Here is a 22,658-nt window from a genome sequence, read left to right on the forward strand (position 1 = left end):
AACTACACCCTAACCATTTTTTACACACAAATAAACTTGTTTTACACAAAAAATTAACTCCTTACCCCCCACACTCCGCAATTTTTTTTTTTTTGTAATTAAAAAAAAAAAAAAAAATGTACAATTTTAAAAAAAATACATAAATAGTTACCTTAGGGACTGAACTTTTTAAATATTTATGTCAAGAGGGTATAACACTGTTACTTTATAAACTATGGGCTTGTAATTAGGGATGGACGCAAAACTGAAAAAAATGCACCTTTATTTCCAACTAAAATATTGGCGGCAAACATTGTGATAGGGACATAATTTAAACGGTTTTATAACCGGGATAAATAGGCATATACATTTAATGGGTTTTAATTACAGTAGCATGCATTATTTAAAAACTATAAAGGCCGAAAACTGAAAAATAATAAATTTTTTCCCACATTTTTTCCTATTTTCCCATTAAAACACATTTAGAATAAAATTATTCTTGGCATAATGTCCCACCTAAAGAAAGCCTAATTGGTGGCGAAAAAAACAAGATATAGTTCATTTCATTGCGATAAGTAATGATAAAATTATAGACGAATGAATGGAAGGAGCGCTGAAAGGTGAAAATTGCTCTGGTGGTCAGGGGGTAAAACCCCTCAGTTGGGAAGTGGTTAATATCGTACAAATTAGCAATTGCATTCTGTTAGCTAAGTGTGAGTGAAGCGAGGGAAACGGAGAAAACTTTCAAAACTTTGGGAAAGGTACATTAACTTAGAGCAAGATTAGATTGAAAAGAGATGTCTTTAAAAATTCAGAAGCAGAAAGGAAGTCTGTCTCCTGGGACAAGGCAACAGGAACCCACACCACAGTACACGACTATCAATATTGTCATTTTAATTTTGGTTTCTAATTCTAACAGCGGAAACAACTTCACTTGAAATTGCCCATACTAACAATGGCGGCGCTCAGTGTGACGAAACGTTTTAAGCCACGCTCTCGCGATATCTACGCCTTGTCGGCGCGCTGTGAGTCCTTGGTGTTGCGCATGCGCGTCCTGCGCTGTCTGACCTTGCCTTCAGACACCATGTTGTCCCGGAGCAGCGTCCTCATCTTCCAGCCACAATGGTGAGAGGCCGGGAGCGGCAGATGTGTGCTGAGCGGAGAGAGGGGTGGTGTGCGGCAGTGCTGGGGTGCTGACTGAGGTGTCTGTATGAATGACCGGTGCCCCAGTGTGTGGAGCAGTACTAGGCCGCTGCCGGTGTAAGCGGCGATTCTGGTCACTTAGGTGCCAGCGACAACGTATTTAAATGGCTAAGATTGCAGTGTCTGCCTTAATTTAGGTGTTGATGATATATTGGATTAGAAGCTTAGAAGTTGTTTGAGTTACGCCTGAATATAGTGACAGGAGAATGCCTGTGAGACACGACTGAGACATCAATGAAATCTCCAGCATAGCACACACAGGCCATCGCGCAAGTGAACGGGTGTGAAGAGTATTGGAGCAAATGGTGACCAGACCAAGCTGTCATGTTGACAGTGCACGAAGCATATATTGTGATTGGTTGCAGTGGATAGCTGCAGTTTAGTTTGCCATGGTATTGGTTAATCAGTCTCTCAGTTTGAAGGTTTTTTTACACTATGGATAATAACCTTTGGCCTTGACATCCTAGGGTCATTTAGGTGCTAGTGTGGTTGAGATGACCCATGTGTTTCAACAGTTCTCCTATGACTGCGCCCTCTACAACTTTTAGGTTTCAGAAAGGTAGAAATAACTATGCCCACACTATTCGGCCAATAAGAACACTGCATGTTGTAGATGGGTGCTGTGAATGGTGAACTGTTCCCTATGAGGTTTCCTGCTGGGTCACCTTAACCATACTAGTGACAAGGTAGTTTTGTGTACAAATGTCTGGTGACCAGGCAGTGGAAATGTACTGGGGCAAATCAGAATCATGAAATGTCAAGCAGCTTTGTATAATTTTTTCCTGATTGGGATTTGGGTATTCTGATAAGTGTCCTGTGAATATTTGGTTCCTTATCTGTGTAAATATACAAACCAATACATTTTTAATAAAGCTAACATTTGTATTGCCCTTTTCTCCTGTCGGTTTCTTGAGGGCTGCAGGTTGCGCTCAATAAGCTGCAGGGTTAGGTACTGGTGCCCAAGGACTCCTCACTGAATAGGTACTGGCTTTGGTGCTAGTCTACTTTAGGGGACCCAGCAAGAAACCTCATATGGATCAGTCCTCCAATTACAGCACAAAAAGTAGTGATTGGCCAAAGAGTGTGGCCGTAGTTTACTTTAACCTTTTGGAAACCTGACTGTTTCAGAGTGTGCCGTCTACCCAATTATGTTGGATGAATTTCACTGAGGTAGCCTGTTGGGTCCCTTAAAGTAAACTAACGCCCTTCTCCTGTATCAGAGGTCGTTCTTTTAACCAGTTAATTTATCTCTTCTTATTTAAACCCTGGTGGCTACCTTGGGAGGGGGAAGCCTTTGGATCCTAATGAGGCTTCCTCCTTTGCAGCACCGATCCAGCGCTGGCTTCCTCGGTCAGCAGCAGATGGTAAAATTTACCTCTGAGATCCAGTGCAGGTGCAGTACCAGCTTCCCCCTCGGGCTATGGCGGAAATAGTTGAGTCCAATCAGGTCCGCTGTACGGTTGCAGGTGAGATGCATGCATGCATCCACTGACAAGCTTGTTGGCATATTTTCAGGTGGTGCCAGCGCTGGATCGGAGCTACTCAGGAAGACAGGGAGGCCTCATTAGGTTCCACAGGCTCTAAGTACCCCATAGAGGCACTTTTTTCCTTACATGTTCTCTATAAGCTCTGCCAGGGATCAGAGGTGCATGAACAAACCATAAGCCAGGCATGTCCAAAGTCCAGCCCGGGGACAAATGCGACCCTCCAATCCTTTTCTGGTGGCCCCCAAAACTCTCTACAGCTTATTCCTGTGCTGCATGCAGGGGCCGCTCTGCCTCACCTTATGCTCACCTGCAGGTTATTAGCCACCACTGTAGCAGTAGCAGCCACGGATAAGCAGCTGCCACTGTGCTAATTGCACATGCTGCATTGGTTATTTCCCATGGAAATGTTTTGACAAAATGTCACAGGCATATTGTATCTGAAAGCAATAAACAAAAATTGTTTCAATGCACTAGTTTGACCCTCTAGCACCTAGGTTCTCAACATGCGGTACGCGTACCCCAGGGGGTACTTCTGATGGTTCCAGGGGGTACTCAGGCTTTATATACTTAACCAAGAATAACAAATTTAGAGTTGTAGAAAATGATAAATCCTATTTAAACAACACCAAATTAGTGTTTTAACTATTTAAAAGCAATAGTAAAGGCTTGGAAATAGTTTAGAACCAATTATCATGTACTAGCTTTAAATATATATTTGTCAAGGGGTACTTGTGATAATGTTTACTATGCTAAGGGGTACTTGGTGAGTACAGGGTTTTAAAAGGGGTACATACCAATAAAATGTTGAGAAACACTGCTCTAGCACACTCAAGAATGACGATATGGGCCTAAAAAGTTTGGACACCCCTGCCATAAGCCATAGCTGAACAATACCAACCCCCTCCCTTCCCAACCTTTGCATCTACTCCATTTCTTCATCTCATTGCAGTGTACATTCAAAGGTAGTTCTAATATGCATGACATTGATGTACTGTTTAGCGCGTATTACAACTGCTACCTACTGCGGATTCTATAAAGAATCGGGATTACTAGTTTAAAAGCATAGTGAACAGGTACAGTACCAGCTTCACTCTCGGGCTGTGAACAGGTAAGACACCCTGGGGGCCCCTTCTGCATACTTGTGCTGATACAGTACACATATATACATTCAGGCATATTGATGTTAGGAATTGGGTTCTTCATTAAAAGGAACACATGCAATGCAGCCTAAAACAACCCCACAATTAGGAACACTAACAGTAATTGAATTTAAAATGTAAAGCTACATACATGCGAGCTCGACTAGGACAGCCTGAAATTATTGTGGAAATATATTTTGGAAATATAGTCTTAGTACAGGTGCCCCCTGCCTTAGTGGCAATGTCATTGGAACAGGAAGTAAGGCAAAATTGCTGCAATGTCAATAATAGTAAAGACATTTTTTTTTACCTTTAATACCACTTTGGCTCCAGTGGGGTCTGAATCACAGACCTGGAAAAAAAGCCGTGTGGCTAGTCCTGTCAGACGTCACTCAGAGCACCGATCTTCATGTTTGTTCAGGTTCTATGGCTAAAAGTATTGGAGGCAGAGGATCAGCAGGACTGCCGGCAGTGTGCTTTGTTTACAAGGAAATGCTTCCATATCCCTCTCACCTCAGGTTCCCTTTCAGTTTTTGCCTTGGTGATAGGCAGGGGTCCCAAGTACTGGAAATGAATATAAATCTCCATAACAGGTAAAAAAGAGCAATAAAACCATGAGACATACCTTACGCTGTCAAATCTAAAATTAGCTTCGCGGTATCATTTGTTGTAAATGTGTGGGCACTTTTTGTGATATTGTTGTGGTACATTGTGCTGTAAAAGTTGAAAAAGGTTGTAGATAAGCCATTACTACAAAGTACTCAGAGAGCTGGTGACCCAGAGTCACTAAGAACCTTGGCATCACTTTAAAAAGTACCTGAGATCTGGAATAAAAAAAGAAATGCATAACTGGGGATTTCTCCAGCTCCCCTCCAGGCTGATCACTCCCATGCTGTCCTCCGGGTGGATTGTCCTCAATTGGCCCTGGAAAGTCCACCGGTCTGGGGCTTTTTGCGCATGTCCAGCTGCGCATGCACCCCTGTTGCTGGGAAGTTCTACGTCTGCACAGTACTATTGCGCAGGTGCAGAACGCTCCAGCTGATGAGAGCGGTTGAGGCCGGACTGTGCCAACTGGCCCTGACTGACGGATTTTCCGAGGCCAATTGCCAACGATCCTAGCTGCGGATGACAAAGGTGCGTGATTGATTAGCCTTTAGGGCACTGGAGGAATCCGTGGGTATGTATATATTCTCAACAAGCATATGCAGATGTTTGCCATTATTGTCAGATGTGACATGATTAGCTGCATGCTTGTTTCTAGTGTTATTCAGACACTACTGCAGCCAGATAGACCAGCAGGGTGGTGGGGTTTAAAAAAAAAAAAAAAAAGGCAGCCTCCATATCACTCTCACTTTGCGTTCATGTTAAGCTTCTGAGTTAATCAACATATGATTTGATATACCCATTAGCCCCTTAGCTGTCTTTTGGGACCACCAAATTATTAAATACAGTGACTATTCTACTGAGGACCCAGTCTGGGTTGGGCTTAGAGAGATATGGTGTTCTGTTTGACAGCTCTAAATAACCTTGAAGGGGGTCACTGAGTACATAACTCTCAGTAAGACTACACACTGCAGCCTTACTACCTCATCAGCCTGGCTGCTGTCATAAGCAGGGCTCTGCTGAACCATGATGAGAATAGGACTTTGGATTTGACCACTAACTACTTCCCCACTTGACAGCGGTCTGTCCTTGGTATTAGTGCAGAGGCATGCAGTGAAGGCTGGTTGGGACATGGCAGGAGTGGGTGGAAGCATTACATGGGGTGCGAGAGGATGTGATCAGGCTTGAAAAAAACTCGGGCATTACCTGAGAGCTTAGTTAAATCTAAATAGCGCAGTTTATGCTGTTGAAGGGGTAAGGCAGTGTAGTATTTGGCCTCGTCACAACTTAGCCCATCTGGAAGATGTAGATTCTGCTAGTTATGTTTCAGAGGAATGTGTTTAACCCTGTAAATGGATGTAGATGACTGGTATGGCAGAATGGCTAAAATAGTGTTTTACTAGGTTATTTGGATTTTAGTATATTAAATTCTAATGTCTATTTCCCTTTCAATATCTGTTCTGTAAAATTCTTTTTAATGATTTTTTTTTTTTTTTTTTTTTTTTTAAATCCTTTTGAAGGGGTCAAGTCAGGAACATGGCAACACTGAAGGACAGTAAGTGCATCAATAATGCCAAATTGTATTAGTGCAAATAATTCTATTCTATATGGTTGGTGTTTGCACTTGGGGTTTAATATTCCTTGTCTTTTGTGGAACAGTTACAAGACGTTTGAAATCCATTAAGAACATCCAGAAGATTACAAAGTCCATGAAGATGGTGGCAGCAGCAAAGTACTCAAAAGCTGAGAGGGAACTGAAGCCAGCAAGAGTCTATGGGACAGGGTCTCTAGGTAAATGGGAGCAATGTGTGGGGGTTTGTTAACCTTCAAACATTTAAATTGTCTGGAATTCAGACAATATGAGCATTTTTTAAGTACATCAGCCTCAGTAGGTTGTGTGAATCCAACGGTGCTGAAACGCATATCATTTATTGGCTTCCAAGCACTGGTGTCACGGAATATCTGCAGGAACTTGACTATAATACTTGCTAGCCTATTGCTCAAATATTGAGTCATACACTTGGAACAAGTATGCAGATGAGGCTTACAGCCACAACACTAGCATTTTTAAGACCCTGATGCGGCTTCCATCTTTTCCTTGTCACAGTGACACTTTTAGCTTGTTCCCAGTTTCTCAGCCATGTAGTATATCATGGCTATCAACTTATGTTTAACTAAGTTGAAATGAATTTCAAAAGCTCACATACCTTAGCTCTTACATGCACTTTCATACAGTGTTTAACCTGTACCTGAGATGAGTAAAGAATTCATACTTACCTGGGGCTTCCTCCAGCCCCATGAACTCTGCTGCCTCTCTCACCATCCTCCCTAGTGGCTCCTTTCCTCTGTGGTAGACCCCTGGTAATAGGGCTTCAGTCGGGCTGCTCTGTGCATGTGTGGCCCTGTTACTGCACAGATGCAGTACACTTCCGGGAACGATGCATGAGCGGAGCGGTCCGACTAGCATGACTGAAGCCCTATTACCGGGGCTATTACAGAGGAACAGAGCCACCAAGGAGGACAGTAAGGGAGGCAATAGACTACATGGGGCTGGAGGAAGTGACGATCTATTCTTTACTTCCGTTCAGGTTCACTTTAAATTTTGGTTTTGGATAGGTAGGGAAGACTGAAAATATCTGTCTGGTTTTATTGTGGTCTGTGTCAGAAAATTTCTATAACTTCCTGATCTTGGGGAAGTGAAAGAAATCCACCTCAATGAGAAGCAATAACAATCCCACTCGACTGCACTAACACATGCAACATGTTATCGCCCCCATCTACATACACAATGCAATATTTTTGGATGGAGTGTTCTCTAATGCTTTGGTAAATTCAAAATTAGGTTCTGAAAGCAGTCATTTTGATTAGTGAGAATTATACATACAGTATAACCTTTTTAAATAAAAAAGAAAAATTGTGTTGCCATGTTTGCTGCAGCTTTCCATGCAGACTGGAAAGGACAGCCAGACAATGCACATTGGCCTCAATTCACTAAGATCATGAAGATCATGCTGGAGATAAGGCAAGAGAAAACTTACCTCCACATAAGTTATGTTATCTCTTCATTCCTTAAGTTACCTCCTCTGTAGTTAATTTACCTCCTCTGTAGTTATTTTCACATGCAGTTAATAAACAGCCTGTCTTTAACTCTGGAGTTATTTTAAGGATTGAAGAGTTAACTTAAAGACAGAAGAGTTAACTTTAGGTTTGCCTGAGGTAAAATGTTTCCTGAATACTACATGCCTTATCACCATGGTAACAACTCTAGAAGAGTTATTAAAGACAGGAGATAAGCTTAGTGAATTGAGGCCATTGTCTGGCTGTCCTGCTAATCTACTGGCTCTAGTACGTTTTGCCATAGACCATCAACAAGCATGCAGATGAGATGTTTCTGACAAGATTAGCTGCATGCTTGTTTCAGGTGTGCGATTCAGACCCTACTGACCAGAAAGATCAACAGGACTTCCAGGCAACTGGAATTATTTAAAAGGAAATGAAGGCAGCCTCTATTTTGTTACTCATCTTTGGTTCCGTTTTTAAAGGACAACTGAAGTGAGAGGTATGTGGAGGTTGCCATATTTGTTTCCTTTTAAATAACACTAGTCAGGTCTGACAATGTCAAAAACGCCTGATATGCTGCATGCTTGTTCATGGTCTATGGCTAAAAGTATTATGGGCAGAGGATCAGCAGGACTGCCAGGCAAATGGTATTGCTTAAAAAGAAATAAATATGGCAACCTCTGTATCTCTCACTTCAGCTATCCTTTAAGGGCTGGTTCACACGGACGCTTGCGGAGCGTTTACCGCAAGCGTTCGGAACGTCGCGGTAAATGGGAGCGTTTACACCGAGCTTTTGCACGCTTTTACCCGAACGCGGCGTTCGGGTCCCGATTTTCGCGAGCGTTCGGGCTTCCCCTGGAAGCAACATGTAGCTTCCAGGGAGCGGCCAAACGCGATGGCTAATGTTCCCCTACGGGAAAAAAAAACCCGCGACCGCTTCACGACGCGACCGAAGGCTACTGAAAGCCTGACCGCGCAGCCGCCGCAACGCCCCCAGACGCGACGCTATGCAGACGTCCGTCTGAACCAGCCCTAAGACCTGTTTTCTGTTAGCAGAGTTGAGGTCTTAAGGTGGCCACACACACCTTACAATAAAATTATCCAATTTTAAGGCAAGTCGCTAAAAACGAAAATCAAGTTTTGGGTCATTCCCCCCCCCCCCCCCCCCCCCTCATTAATTCGAGAATTTCATGTTTTTATTCAATAAAAGTGAGTGTTGGATTTTTCTGATCAATTTTTATGAAAATGAAATGGTGTGATATAGATTGTCAATTCCTTGATTTACAGACCAAAACAGTTTTTGTGTTTTCAATCATTTTCTTCATAATTAGGGAAAAATTAAACGTGTGCGTGTGTTGGTTAGTTTCCTGAACTGTCACAATCAGTTAGAAAAATTGATTGAAATTCTTGATTTGAAAGATATTTAAAAAAACATTGTATGGTGTGTGTGGCCAACTTTAGAATCGCAAACCCCTGCTACTGGGAATCTTCAAAATCCCACCTCCTCACGTAGATGCATGGTTTTTATTGTAATGTTGGGTTCCCGGGAGATGTAGTCTGGAATCAATCCCCTTTCTACCGTGGGTGTCTCCTGATCACATTGCAATTACATTGCAGTTTGAAACATGTTTGGCTCATGGAACATTTGTTTATATTCCAAGGCTGTGAAGTTGCTACATAAATCCCTTGACTCAGTATGCAGTTTGTGGTACCTCTGACTCCGACACTATTTCAAATATACTATTTTGCAGGTGCCGAAAGTTGGTATGCGATTTTAGTAGTATTTTTAGTTGGTTTTGGGCACACTTTTTGACATTGCGTTGCAAAGCGGGTAGCATGCATTTTTCAGAAACTCATCATACCTACGTTGCTCTCCATTGCAGTGCTGTCCTACTGAAGAATACTGAATAGGGATCGCACCGTGTTTTGCACAAAAATTTGTCCAACATGCAGTAGTAATGTATATTGTTGCAACAGTTGTCATTTGCAGATACTAAAGTTTGCTTCCTTTTTTCCTTCAGCATTATATGAAAAAGCTGACATCAAGGCTCCTGAAGATAAGGCAAAACGCCTCCTAATCGGAGTGTCCTCTGACAGGGGTCTCTGTGGCGCTATTCATACATCTGTGGCCAAAGCCATTAAGAATGAAATTAACTCACTTTCTGGGACTGGAAAAGAAGTAATGGTGGTTGGAATTGGGGACAAGCTGCGAGGCTTGCTGCAAAGGTTTGTGTTAACTCGCTTAATGGGGGAGAGAGAAGGGATACTGAGTGATGTCCATGGAGGCCTAGATTATCTACCCCTGAGTGTCCAGATGCTGCTCACTGTCCTTGGGGTCTATTCTGTTCCCTGGTCTTATAAGTATTCAACAGAATCCTGCAGTCTGATTCTTTTCTAGAAGCTCCCCCAAGTGGTGCTGCGCGATTCAAAACTGTGCAGGTACAAGTTCCGAGCCATGTGTGCAGAATGAAAGTAAGTGCTCGTCCAAGAGTACTTTCTTTCACTGCGCATATGCATTTTGAAATTTGCACATGCACAGTTTGGAATTGCTTTAGGACACTCGGAGGAACTTCTGGAGAGCTCAGGAGGTAAGAGGGCCCAGTGTGGGGAATGGAAGGGACCCAGAGGGTAACATGCTGCATCTGGACACTCAGGATTTAAGACAAATTAAGAGATTTTCCACCAACACCTATATTGTGTACAAGCTAATAAACTTGTGCTTTGTTATATAGGAAATGATGATTTTTTTTTTTTTTTTTACATTGATCTCTCATTTGTATCAGGACTCACAGTAGCCATTTGCTCATGACCTTTAAGGAAGTTGGTAGGAAGCCACCAACATTTGGTGATGCTTCTGTCATTGCATCTGAACTGCTCAACTCTGGGTATGAGTTTGACCAAGGATCCGTGGTGTTCAATAGATTCAGGTATAAAGTTGCTGCAGTTTTGTAATTTATTTGATTGTTGGTCGTTTGAGCAAGATGTAATTTTACCTGTTTGTGTAGGTCTGTCATCTCCTACAAGACAGATGAAAAACCAATCTTCTCTCTAGATACGGTTTCCACTTCTGGTAAGCTTTCTATTTTTTATTTTTTGCAATGAACACTCCCCAGACCCCCCCCCCCCCCCACACACATCTCCCCCCTAACTTGTTCCCTTTTGTAGATACTGTATTAAATACAGCAAATAAAATTAGCCCAAGTAGTGCAATGTGTTCAGAAAAGTCAAGGTATATTTTAACCGTTTGCACTCAGCTAGGCTTTGCTGCTTTGTTTCACATCACCCCAGCAATAGGAATTTACTATTATCAAAAGGCAATCTTCTGCACCAACCGAATCCTCAAGAACAGCGCGGGGGGGGGGGGGGGGGGAGTGGGGTTTGTGGTTTCGGTGCTGGTGGCCGTAATGGTTTGTAGAGCCATAATAGCTGACCTCTGAAAAATGCTGACAGTGTGATTTCCTGAGGCAAAGTGGGTGTGACTGCCAGAACCCTTACCTCACATTCTGATGAATAGTACAGGAATTTTTCCAAGTGATAGTCCATAGGGCTCTTTTCCACTATGAAATGTGATTGCAATCGCGTTTCAATTTCCACCATGCGACTGAGCTACTATACCCAGTATAGTAGAGCTTAATCGCATCCAAAACGTGGCAGGACGACTGTTGAGCTTGGACCAAATCACATCGCAATCGGATCGCTAATGGAAATTGCTGCTGCAGTTTCCATTCGTTTAATGTACCTTGCGATTTGTGATCAAAATCAAATCGCAGAGTAGTGGAAAAAGGCCTGAGTGTGAGTGAGCAACCCACCAATAGTTCTTTACAAGACAAGTGTTTCAGTTAGCTCGTTTCTTGCAGTTGAAGTACACCCATTTGGTTTAAATAAGATTTAACATAGATCTCTCCAACAATCTAAAAAGAGAATGAAACTGCACCTCAAAGCCTTTAGCTGTTTCTTAAAGCGGAATATAACCCTGCATTTCAGGGCTCGCTACATGATAGCCGCTGCTCAGCGGCATCCCCCCGCCCTCTTCGATCGCCTTCGGCGATCTCCGATCAGGAAATCCCGTTCAAAGAACGGGATTTCCTGGAGGGCTTCCCCCGTCGCCATGGCGACGGGCGGGATCGTCGGGTCGTCATTGGGAGTCCCGGGCCACCCCTCGGCGCTGCCTGGCACTGATTGGCCAGGCAGTGCACGGGGTCTGGGGGGGGGGGGCGCGCGCCGCACCGTATAGCGGCGATCGGGGCGCGCGGCGGCGGCGATCGGGGTGCTGGCGCAGCTAGCAAAGTGCTAGCTGCGTCCAGCAAAAAAAAAATTAAACAAATCGGCCCAGCAGGGCCTGAGCGGCACCCTCCGGCGGCTTACCCCGAACTACGTTCGGGGTTACCGCCAAGAAGGTTAAAGTTCCATGGAGAGATGTGCAGAAGTTCAGATTGTTACATTCTATTTAGTTAAATGTATCTATGGAGAAATGTTACACACCCTTTGGCTGTCCTCCAGCTCATTCTCAGTCAGAGAGATGAGTCACATTCAACACTTAGATACATTTTGTTTACATAAATGTATCTGTCAGCTTCACTTCTGCAGAAATCTCCAGGAACTTTAAAGCCCTGTGTAACCCTTCCAATGCTGGTCTAGTAAAAAAAAAATGCTGGTTGCATATAATATACTGTAAATAATGTTTTAGAGCAAAGTTGAAATGCAGGGTTATATTCCGCTTTAACTAAACAGTTGCTAGCTAATTTATTAACATTGAACCCTATAAAAAGTAACACTTTGACAACTAGCTGATTGTACTAAATTATTCAGGATACCCACTCAAGTATTCTTTTTATCGACAAACTTATATACAGCAGATTTAGTATGAAGCCCCACCCCCCTTTGATCTTCCATTGCAATGATGTAATTTGCCCATCTGGGAGATCACCGGATTTTGTCTGCTCGGTAGGCAGAAGGGGGGAAAATAACAGCAGTAGGGTTGCTCTTACCAAGTAGCTACATACTCGTAGCTACTCAGAATGGAAATTTAAATTAGCCAGCTCTGCCTGCAAATTTCAATTCTGAGTAGCTACAAGTACATAGCTACTTTGTAAGAGCAGCCCTAAACAGCAGCAGGCGTATGCCTTGCCAGCAGTAAAGATTCCAGCACCTGTGATAAATTTAGGAATGAAAATCTGGGTGAGAAGATTTTACAATGGGTAAACGCTGACTAAATCATTGAGGAATGAATATAGGAAAAAAAAAAATTCTATGGTTATTTACAGCAAAGTGTTCCTTCAGCCAGTTCCGGATGCAGCTGGTTAAAATCTACATCCTGTTTGGAGCCTCTTATCCCTGCCTGGGTGTAGATTTCAATCGCCCGCTGCTACTTATATGTGGGCGGTCAGGAGCCAGTTCAGTTGGCTCCTGAAATGGGGGAGGAGAAACTGTGATCCTTAAGATGACGCTTCATACCCAACTGCAGTCACGCCGGTGTGTTCATGAGCGGCTCAAGCATGAAGAGGAGTGCGGCCCTGATCTGAAATCTGTCAAGCTCTTGTTGGATTTTTTTTCTGGGGTCATCTAGTAAGCTTCTACAGGATCCAGAGGCTTCCTGTTTCTTGGGTAAGTATCAGTTTTTTGACTCGAGGTTCACCTTCAGTACACTTGAAAGCATGCCTAAACCCATGAAAAAAAGCTTTTTTTTTTTTTACTTACCTGGGGCTTCTTCCAGCCCCCATAGTCATTACGGTCTCTCCTTGATTGCGTAGCCGGGAGCGTTCTGTGCTTGCGCCGTTCCTGAACACTTGTAACCGCACATGAGCAGCATGTTTGAGGCATGCGGTTGGGACAGCGCATGTACTGTACAATGCAGCCTAGTTGCAGACTTTAATTGGGGAGACAGTAGAATGATGGAGAGAACCAAGTAAACTCTATGAATTCCAATCCCGCTTAAATTTATTAAACCCTATGGGCCCGTACTTGGGCAAATCGCCCAAAAAGCAAGCGCATTGCCTGCACAATTTTCAGGGTTTTTTTTTACCGGCGATCGGGTTTCAGTGCTATAGAAGCGCTAAACGCAATCGCGGAAAAATCGCCGCAGTGTTCAGTTATTTATTTATTTATTTATTTTTTTTCCCCCCCCACTAAAAAAATCACACGCAAAACGCCGGCGTTTTGTGTTTCTTAGTGTGATTGGGCCCTAAAGAATATATGAGTTAAAGGACAGACTTTACTCACCTGGGCCTTCTTCCAGCCCCTAGAAGTCTCTGTCCCGTGCTGAAGTTCCACCGTGCTGAAACCTGGCACCATCTCACCTGTAAGATTGCAACCTGCAGCTGGGTCTTGGTCTTCTGAACATGTGCAGGCAGGTGTGTGGCACTTTTTTTTTTCAGCGGTGAAAAAAACGCACAAAAGAGCCGCAGAATTCGCCTGCGAGTGGAATGCATGCGAATCGCATGCAATGTATTTAATAGGGAAATAGCATGCAGTTTCCCCATGCGTTTTTGCTGCGAATTCGCATAGGTACGAATGCAAATTCACACAGGCAGTGACATGGTTAAAATCGCATATACCCTCACCTATGCGAATTTGCATGCGAATTCGCGGCAAAAAACTCATGGGGAATCGCATCCGCATGCGATCTCATCAGCGGTGGAATCCAGGCGATTCTGCACCGCAATAGTGGAAATGAGCCCTCAGTCTTTTTTTTTTTTTTTTTTTTCCCTTGCGTATCCTTTAACAAGAGCACGGAGTAAATCGTTGCTGTAAATTTGAGTGCAGCCATAGGCAGTTATTGGAATTATGGCTATAGCGGTGCTCAGTCAGTAATTAGGATACAAATTAAGATAAAAATGGTGTAATTCGACCGCTGGCAATAGCTGTAAGCCAAACTTCATATTTCACCAGAGTCCATGCCGGCCTAGAGGGGGAATAGTAATTAAAGGGAAGGTTCAGGGACAGTTGAAAAAAAATAAAAATCCGAATCCACTTACCTGGGGCTTCCTCCAGCCCGTGGCAGGCAGGAGGTGCCCTCAGCGCCGCTCCGCAGGCTCCCGGCGGCCGACCCGACCTGGCCAGGTCGGGCCTCTTCTGCGCTCCATTGTGCGTTCCACGCCGGCGCGCTGACGTCATCGAAAGTCCTCCGGGCTGTACTGCGCAGGCTCAGAACTACTGAGCCTGCGCAGTACAGCCCGGAGGACGTCCGATGACGTCAGCGCGCTGGCGTGGAACGCACAATGGAGCGCAGAAGAGGCCCGACCTGGCCGCCGGCCTGGCCAGGTCGGGTCGGCCACCGGAGACCACCGGGAGCCTGCGGAGCGGCGCCGAGGGCACCTCCTGCCTGCCACGGGCTGGAGGAAGCCCCAGGTAAGTGGATTCGGATTTTTATTTTTTTTCAACTGTCCCTGAACCTTCCCTTTAACGCCAATGGGACTTTTGCAGGCGCAGAGTGAGTTGTTTTTTTTTTTTTTTTTTTTTTTTTCTTCTCCTTTACCCTGTGCCCAAATTTTCCTCCCTCTTAATTACATGTATACCACAGAGAACACCTGTGTACACACTCAATTGACAGAGCTTAGTATAACATGAGTGCGCACCTTTATGCCTGATTGATGAGATTGACTGGTTTCAATCGATAATTTCCAACAGGTCCAATCAGATTTTCAATCAATATTACTATCTTATCTGCACAAAATTGAGTAGAACCCTGATTGGACCTTTCAGAAATGACCTTTTTGACCCGTCAATCTGACGGGAAATTGCATGGTATGTACCAGGCATTAGGCTCTGTAACCAGCCGACCAATTTAGCTATCTGAATCAGGTCGAAAAGATCACTGGAAATTAAGGTCACATCAGTCTTGTGTTTGTATTTTTATTTTTTTTTACTTTTTCTAGCTATGGCTAATGCAACTCTATCTACTATGTAGATTGTAGTGAAATTGTGTTCATATTTGTGTACTATAGACTTACTGTGTTTTCTGTTGCAATGAAAAAGTGTTTTTTAAATAGTGCAAGAGTTATGACATACAAAATATATAGCAGAGACCTTTAGCAGCTATAAGCCTCCAGCTACAGTTTTGCTGCTGTTAAATGCACGAACTTACAACACCCTAGCTGCAATTTATTGCTGTGAGGACATTTGTTGAAGGCAAATGGCCTCCTTTAGTGACATGTTGCAGCAACCTAGTAGCTACTTTACTGCTTTCTATGGCTTCAAAATGCAAGGAAGCACTAATATCTATATATCCTTTTTATATTTTCAGAAAATATTAGTGTTTATGATGACATTGACGCAGATGTACTGAGAAATTACCAAGAATTTGCCTTGGTAAATGTCATCTATTACACACTGAAGGAATCCACCACGAGTGAACAAAGTGCTAGGATGACTGCTATGGACAACGCCAGCAAGAATGCTTGTAAGTTTAATTGTACTGACAACCTCTAGGATAACCCCCAGTCAAGGAGCCAAAATGGGAAAGTCAGTTTAACATTTTTAAATGTGCTTCGGAGTTGTCTAGGTAGAAATGGTTTCCTCTTGGTTATTTCCTCAACCCCATTGCCCTGCCCCAATCCCTAAATCTAGTGATGGCTAGCATCCATGCCATATGTTGTCTTCTGGCCTGATGTACTAGAGGAAGATTGGATTAAGTCATAGCAGTATCTCCTGTAGTGCATTTTAGAAGAGGATGTGGCACATGTGCAATTCACTCTCTTCCTTCACCTCAGTTGGGAGGCAGAAGTAGAAGTCCTGCAGCCACTATTCTTCCATTATCTCTTCAGTTATTCAGAAGGTGTGGCTACAAAAAGTCACTCGTGTATGCCCAGCATTAGGTGCAAGACTTTGTGGGATGATTTTAAATGGGGGTAGGTCTCCCTCTAGTGGGGAGGGGCGGTTGCTGTGACTATTGTAAGTGAACTTGGGGAATGGGTGCTTTCTTCCTGCTAAATAGGAAGAGAAAAATGTGCAGATGGGCTTTGAGGGAGGATTTCCAGTGGCAATTGCAAACCGCGTGAGTTTGTCCTATGTATTTGGTATGTGACTCTTGGTGTGATTACAAATTCCCACACCAGTTGTGTTTATGGGCCTCGCTCATTTTATGTTTCATTGTTCACTAGCTGAAATGATTGACAAGCTGACATTGACGTTCAACCGTACTCGCCAAGCTGTCATCACCAAGGAGCTTATTGAGATCATCTCTGGTGCTGCTGCTTTGTAAGTATAATATATTGATGCATCTTTAAAATTATGGAATGGGCCTGTGCATTGGTGTTTTCTAAACTCCATGCATCTCCCACTATGGGACATTTTAGGGTACGTCAAGTATTTAAAGAATCAAAAAGAAAAACACATACTTACGAGGGAAGCTTCTGTATCCTGTAGCATAGAGGCTTTCCACACAGGCTGCACTCCTTTTCATGCCTTTGCAGTAAGCTAGATCCGCTTGTGCAGGCATGGCCTGTGCGGGTGCAACATAGCCACGTTTGTGCATGAAGGGGCCCAAATCTTCCAGAGGGTCCCAGTGAGCGGGGGCAAGGAGGACACGGGAAGCCTCTACAGGTTCCAGAGGCTTCCCTCTTATGCAAGTATGTGTTTTAACCCAAGGGTCGCCTTGGGTCACTTTAAAACCAGAAAATTGTAACGGTTTGATGGGCAACATCTGTTTAAGAACACTAGTTTGCATAACTGTTTTATTTATGGCATTAGTAGTATTCAGGATTGTACAGTATTGTGTGAAAAGGTGGCTCTCAAACTGAGGTCCCAGGACTCTGGTGGGCAATGGGCGTGTCAGGTAATCTCCATCTGAATGATATCATGTAGGGTGCCATGAATAGTCAGAGGCACCGGCTCAGTACTAAGGCTGCATTTCCACTTGTGCGCTGCGAATCGCTGTGGTAAAAATTCGCATGCGGATGCGAAATTCGCATGCGGGTCCATGCGAATTTTCGTGCGAATTCGCACGCAAATTTGCATGGATGACGATGCATGTGAATTCAACCATGGCAGTGCTGGTGTGCTTTTCCATTGTTTCTATGCGAATTCGCATGAAAATTCGCATACCCAAACCTCATGCGAATTTCCTATTAAATACATTGTATGCGATTCGCATAGCGATATGCGAATTCTGATGGCTCTGCCATGCGAATTTTTTTCTGCACAGAAAAACGCAAAGGAATCCTGACAAGTGGAAACAGTCCCATTCACTTGTATTGCTATGCGAATTTGCATGCGAAAAACGCATGCGAATTCGATAGTGGAAATGAGCTCTAAAAGTCACATGACACCACCTTCTGCTTTCTTTACACAGTGGACTGGGAATAACGGAGCCTTTTTATTGCATACGATAGCTCCTTTGCTTCTGGTAAACTGTTTGCACAAGCATACCCATTTCTATTGCTTTTAGTATTAGTTATAAAAAAGGAAAATCTGCAGTATTATGGAATAAAATGTAGAGACCCAGATGAAGGAAGCGTTGACCTGAGTTGCAAACTCTGATTTCTGTGAAAGTGCCAAAAATTAACACCAGCACTGTGGAAAACAAAGCCATGTCATTTTCTCCCCAAAAATGCGTACTTATAAGTATTTCTGCATTACTTTCACGGGAAATTACTTGTGTGAAATGGATACAAGGTTGGCCCTCACACCTGAGGAATGATTTAGGCCTAGTGCACACCAGAGCTGCTCGGCTGGTTCGGCTGCGTTTTGCGATCCGCTTGCTGCTGCGGATATGCTTGGGTAATGTATTTCAATGGGTTGGTGCACACCAGAGCAGGAGGCGTTTTGCAGAAACGCATACTCCCGGGCTGCTGCAGATTTTACATTGGAGGCAGAAACGCCTCCGCAATCCAAAGTATAGGAAAAACGCAAACCGCTCTGAAAAACGCCTGTTCAGAGCGGTTTTGCCAGCGTTTGTTACAGAAGCTGTTCAGTAACCGCTTTACTGTAACAATATATGAAATCTAGTACACCAAAAACTCTTCCCAAAACCGCAAAATGCTAGCTGAAACGCTACAGAAAAATAATAAAAAGCGTTTCAAAATCTGCTAGCATTTTGCGGATCTGCTAGCGGTTTTTGGTGTGGACCATAGGATTTTGAGAGTCAATGTGAGTTTGTCATCTGTAGCTGACCTTTTTGTATGCAGAAAAAGAGAAGCACATTAATTCTGAACATGAATATCTCAATGACATACTGATTTCGTAGTTAATTTTGTGCCATAATGTAATGCTGATCTTCAGGTAAGCTTAACACTAATCTTAACATTTGCACCAACTATTTATCCATTACATGAACTTATCACACTGGCCCTACAAAATTTACTATTGGATCAAAAAGTCCTGGGGAGCATGGGATCGTTTAGCATTGCACAATTACCGTCGATTGTGCAAACACGACGTTCCAAAACCGCGTCGTTTCGGCTGGCCCTAGAACCCGCATGCGACGTCTAGGGTCAGCTAGCCCCCATGGCTTCTTGTGGGGACAAGAAACGCAGATGGGAAGCCGGCGCTTCCCGGCTGCCCCAACGCCGCCTGCGTGAACCAACCCTAATGGACACTGACAATCCTGTGTTGGAGTTCTGTTTAATCTGTGTGCCACCCTTTATTACATGTAGCCTTAGTATTGCACCCACATTAAAGGACACCTAAAGTGAGAGGGGTATGGAGGCTGCCATATTTATTTATTTTTAAAGAATACCAGTTGCCTGGCAGTCTTGCTGGTCTATTTGGCTGCAGTAGTGTCTAACACAGGCATGGGCAAACTTGGCCCTCCAGCTGTTAAAGAGAATCTGTATTGTTAAAATCGCACAAAAGTAAACATACCAGTGCGTTAGGGGACTTCTCCTATTACCCTCTGTCACAATTTCGCCGCTCTCCGACGCATTAAAAGTGGTTAAAAACAGTTTTAAAAAGTTTGTTTATAAACAAAATGGCCACCAAACAGGAAGTAGGTTGATGTACAATATGTCCACACATAGAAAATACATCCATACACAAGCAGGCTGTATACACCCTTCCTTTTAAATCTCAAGAGATTATTGTGTGTTTCTTTCCCCCTGCAGTTCTCATGCACTGAAGTTTCAGGCTGCTTGTTTTTCTCCTGCAAACAGCTTTGCCCTTGTCTGTAATTCTTCAGTATGTGAAAGCCCAGCCAGCTCAGAGGACGATTTATCCAGCTTGTAATAGATAAGAGAAAAGAGAGAAGCTGCCCTAATCTAAATAATACACAGGCAGTGTGCATAGAGGGGCCTGGAAGGGGGAGTTCATAGCAGAACCACAACACTGAAGAACTTGGCAGCCTTCCAGACACAGGCCGACAAGTCTGACAGGGGAAAGATACATTGATTTATTACAGAGACTGTGATAGTAGAACGTGCTGCAGTAAGCCAGAACACATTAGAATAGGTTTTGGAACTTGTAGGATGATGAAAAACAGGATGCAATTTTTGTTACGGAGTCTCTTTAAGGAACTACAAGTCCCACAATGCATTGCAGGAGTCTGACAGCCACCGTCATGACCAGGCATGGGCGCAAATTCTGATTCGGGTGAGTCCGTATAGTGCTATCCGGATCTCACCCAGTAATGCTGTGTGGGCTGGGTGGGTGGGGGGGGGGGTCAAGCTTACCTGTGTGACGTCTTCTTAGTCCGTCCCTCGGCGCCTCCCACTCGGCGCTCACGTGACTACAAACATTTCCTCCTTCCGGGTTGAAGGAGGAAGTGTTTGTAGTCACGTGAGCACAGAGTGGAACGCATCGTGGGGGTTGCCGAGGGACGGACGAAGACGTCACACAGGTAAGCTTGACCCCCACGCACAGCATTACTGGGTGAGATCCGGATAGCACTATCCGGAATCACCCGAATCCGAATTTGCACCCATGCCTGGTCATGACTCATAAAGGCAAATGCATTATGGGACTCGTAGTTCCGTAACAGCTGGAGGGCCGAGTTTGCCCATGCCTGGTATAACACCAGAAACATGCAACTAATCTTGTCAGATCTGACGGTCAAACACCTGATCTGCATATCACTTTTCAGGGTCTATAGCTAAAAGCATTAAAATGGAGACAGAGGATAGGCAGGGCAGCCAGGCAAAAGGTATTGCTTGCAAGGAAATAAATATGGCAACCTCCATATAACTCATGTCAGTTATTCTTAAATGTTGTGGTCTTCCTGTCTTTTAATAGATTTTTATATTGGAAAGTGGTTTTAACAAGATTGTAGCTTCCCCCCCACCTTACTTCTTAGTACTTTTGCACAGTTTTTGCATGGTTTGCTTTAATTTGCTTGTTCAAACACACTTTTTCAGGTGATGAGGTGCGGGAGGATATGAGTCGCTGTCAACAGGTAGGGAGGTTTGCTATTTATATAGCGCCAGCATCTTCTGTGGAACTATTGATACATATGAAAGAATGTGTTAAGTTGCAATTTTTTTGGGGGTGGGGGTCCTTACTATGTCTGCTGTCCTACATTTTAGTGCAGTGGATTGATGTGTAGAATGTCCCTGCTTTCCTGTGGGTTCTTTCATTCATATCCATTGCAGTCTTGTCTGTGACATTCTGCTGCAGAAAAATTCCAATCAAGTATGACTTTTCCCGCAGAACCAGGTTTCATTGCTGCTTATCAAATAAATGGGTATGCATTCTCTGGAGTAGCTATGGGCCCTGGAGTGCTACAGCACATCCATACAATATGGAGTCGGTACTGATGGTGCAGTGTGAACCCAGCCTAATGCTTGATGCCCTAAAGCAGCATAGGTATTACTAGTGAGCTTGTGGCCTCCACATCATGGGTATAATGGAAAGTGATTCATTGTTTTTTGGAAATTGCATTCGCACTACTGGTCATGTGATGCAAACCAAGCCTAATATTGCAAGCCAGAACTCCACATTCCAATACGGCAAAAGCATAGAAAGGCATACATACATGCTTTTCTGTAGCATTATCTTTTTTGGGTACAATTATATTTTCTTTAGCTACCCCTTATTTCATTTTCCTTCCAACAACTCCAATTCATGACTTGTGTGGCTTGAACATTATGTACAGATTGTCTGGCGGAGGCCATGTTGTTCCGTACACATGACATTTATGCTTTGGGAACCAAGTGAGGGTTATTCTAAAATGGCTTAGTTTCCCAGCAGCACTTGTGGAGGCACACAATCTCCTAGGTGTGGTGATGTGGAAAGATAAATACCAGTTTCTTAAAACATGACAATTGCTGTTGTGGTTTGACTTTTCAGATCATTCAGAATGTTCACCCTAAAGAACCCCACATCGTACACTATTTGTGACTCTGAATTGTCCACATACTGTGAGATTGCGCTGCGTAACATGTTGGTGCTTTATAAATACAATAAATAAAAATAAATTGTCATTGTAAAATTGGGCCAGTCAATTCTACTGTATGCTAAACAGCCTGGGCACCCCTTGGTTAGCTTGTGCAACACCACATGGATTTCTCCTTGGATTCCGTTTTAAAAGGTAGCACTGAGCGCAGGTAAAGCTGTGTCCTGTTTGATTAAACCTTCTCTTCCTCTGCACTGCTATGTTGATAAATAGTAAAAACATTAACTTTTTTTTTCACCCTTTCTTTCTAGATAATGAAATCAGACACCCCAAGATGTCTGTGGATCTGTTTGTCTGAAAAAGGGTTGGTTCATTTTATGAAGAAATCCAATATTTGTAAATTATATTACAATAAACGGCCTACTTGGACATAGTGTGGTCTTTTTTTAGTTGTGTATGTTTTTGGCACATGTGTATCAGTAATGCTAAAGCTTTAAAACTAGGGTGCACAGATCTATGGAGTTATGTCCCCGTGCAATCAGACACCTTTTGTACAACACATGGGTTGTTATGCTGGGAATACACCATGAGATTTTTTTGGGGGCAAATAAGGTTTGATAATTTGACAGGTCCGATCTGTTTTTCAATCATTTTTCTGATAAATTTCACATAGAAGTGAATAGAAATGTATCTGCAAAACGATTGGATAGTAAATCTGCATTAAAATCTGTGTATTGAGGTGTACATGCTTAAAAGGAACCTGAAGTGAGAGGGATATGGAGGCTGCCATATTTATTTCCTTTTAAAGAGTAACTGTCAGGCTGCAGAAGCTAATTTAAACCTCTATTCTCCTGTGTTAAACAGTTTAGAAGGAAGCTCAAAAGCCATTAGTGAAGATAAACATTTCAGTTACCTTTGATGTGTGCT

At 43.4% G+C, this 22,658-nt stretch overlaps 1 protein-coding gene across 2 annotated transcripts; it reads left to right on the plus strand.

The window, feature by feature from the left end:
- Window positions 1-1,007: 1,007 nt before the first annotated feature.
- On the plus strand, window positions 1,008-22,160 carry ATP5F1C (ATP synthase F1 subunit gamma). Of its 2 annotated transcripts, XM_068276057.1 has the most exons (10): window positions 1,008-1,104; window positions 5,932-5,966; window positions 6,071-6,202; window positions 9,493-9,697; window positions 10,255-10,398; window positions 10,477-10,541; window positions 15,714-15,869; window positions 16,570-16,666; window positions 20,755-20,792; window positions 22,043-22,160. In XM_068276057.1, exons 1-9 carry the CDS (start codon window positions 1,025-1,027, stop codon window positions 20,756-20,758), a joined length of 918 nt encoding a protein of 305 aa, XP_068132158.1. In that variant the 5' UTR covers window positions 1,008-1,024; the 3' UTR covers window positions 20,759-20,792; window positions 22,043-22,160. The 2 variants fall into 2 exon arrangements, with proteins under 2 accessions (XP_068132158.1, XP_068132159.1); XM_068276058.1 differs by lacking the exons at window positions 20,755-20,792; window positions 22,043-22,160 and having other exon boundaries at window positions 16,570-16,670.
- Window positions 22,161-22,658: the final 498 nt, after the last annotated feature.

This window comes from Hyperolius riggenbachi, chromosome 3, assembly GCF_040937935.1.
Source record: "Hyperolius riggenbachi isolate aHypRig1 chromosome 3, aHypRig1.pri, whole genome shotgun sequence".
In the NCBI taxonomy this organism is placed as follows: Eukaryota; Metazoa; Chordata; class Amphibia; order Anura; family Hyperoliidae; genus Hyperolius; species Hyperolius riggenbachi.

Bases quoted from the DNA above. Each gene is read 5' to 3' on its own strand.
- ATP5F1C (XM_068276057.1), top strand. From the start codon at position 1,025: ATGCGCGTCCTGCGCTGTCTGACCTTGCCTTCAGACACCATGTTGTCC. The intron at 1,105-5,931 runs GTGAGAGGCCGG...ATCCTTTTGAAG, and splicing joins CTCATCTTCCAGCCACAATG to GGGTCAAGTCAGGAACATGG. The intron at 10,399-10,476 runs GTATAAAGTTGC...CTGTTTGTGTAG, and splicing joins GTGGTGTTCAATAGATTCAG to GTCTGTCATCTCCTACAAGA.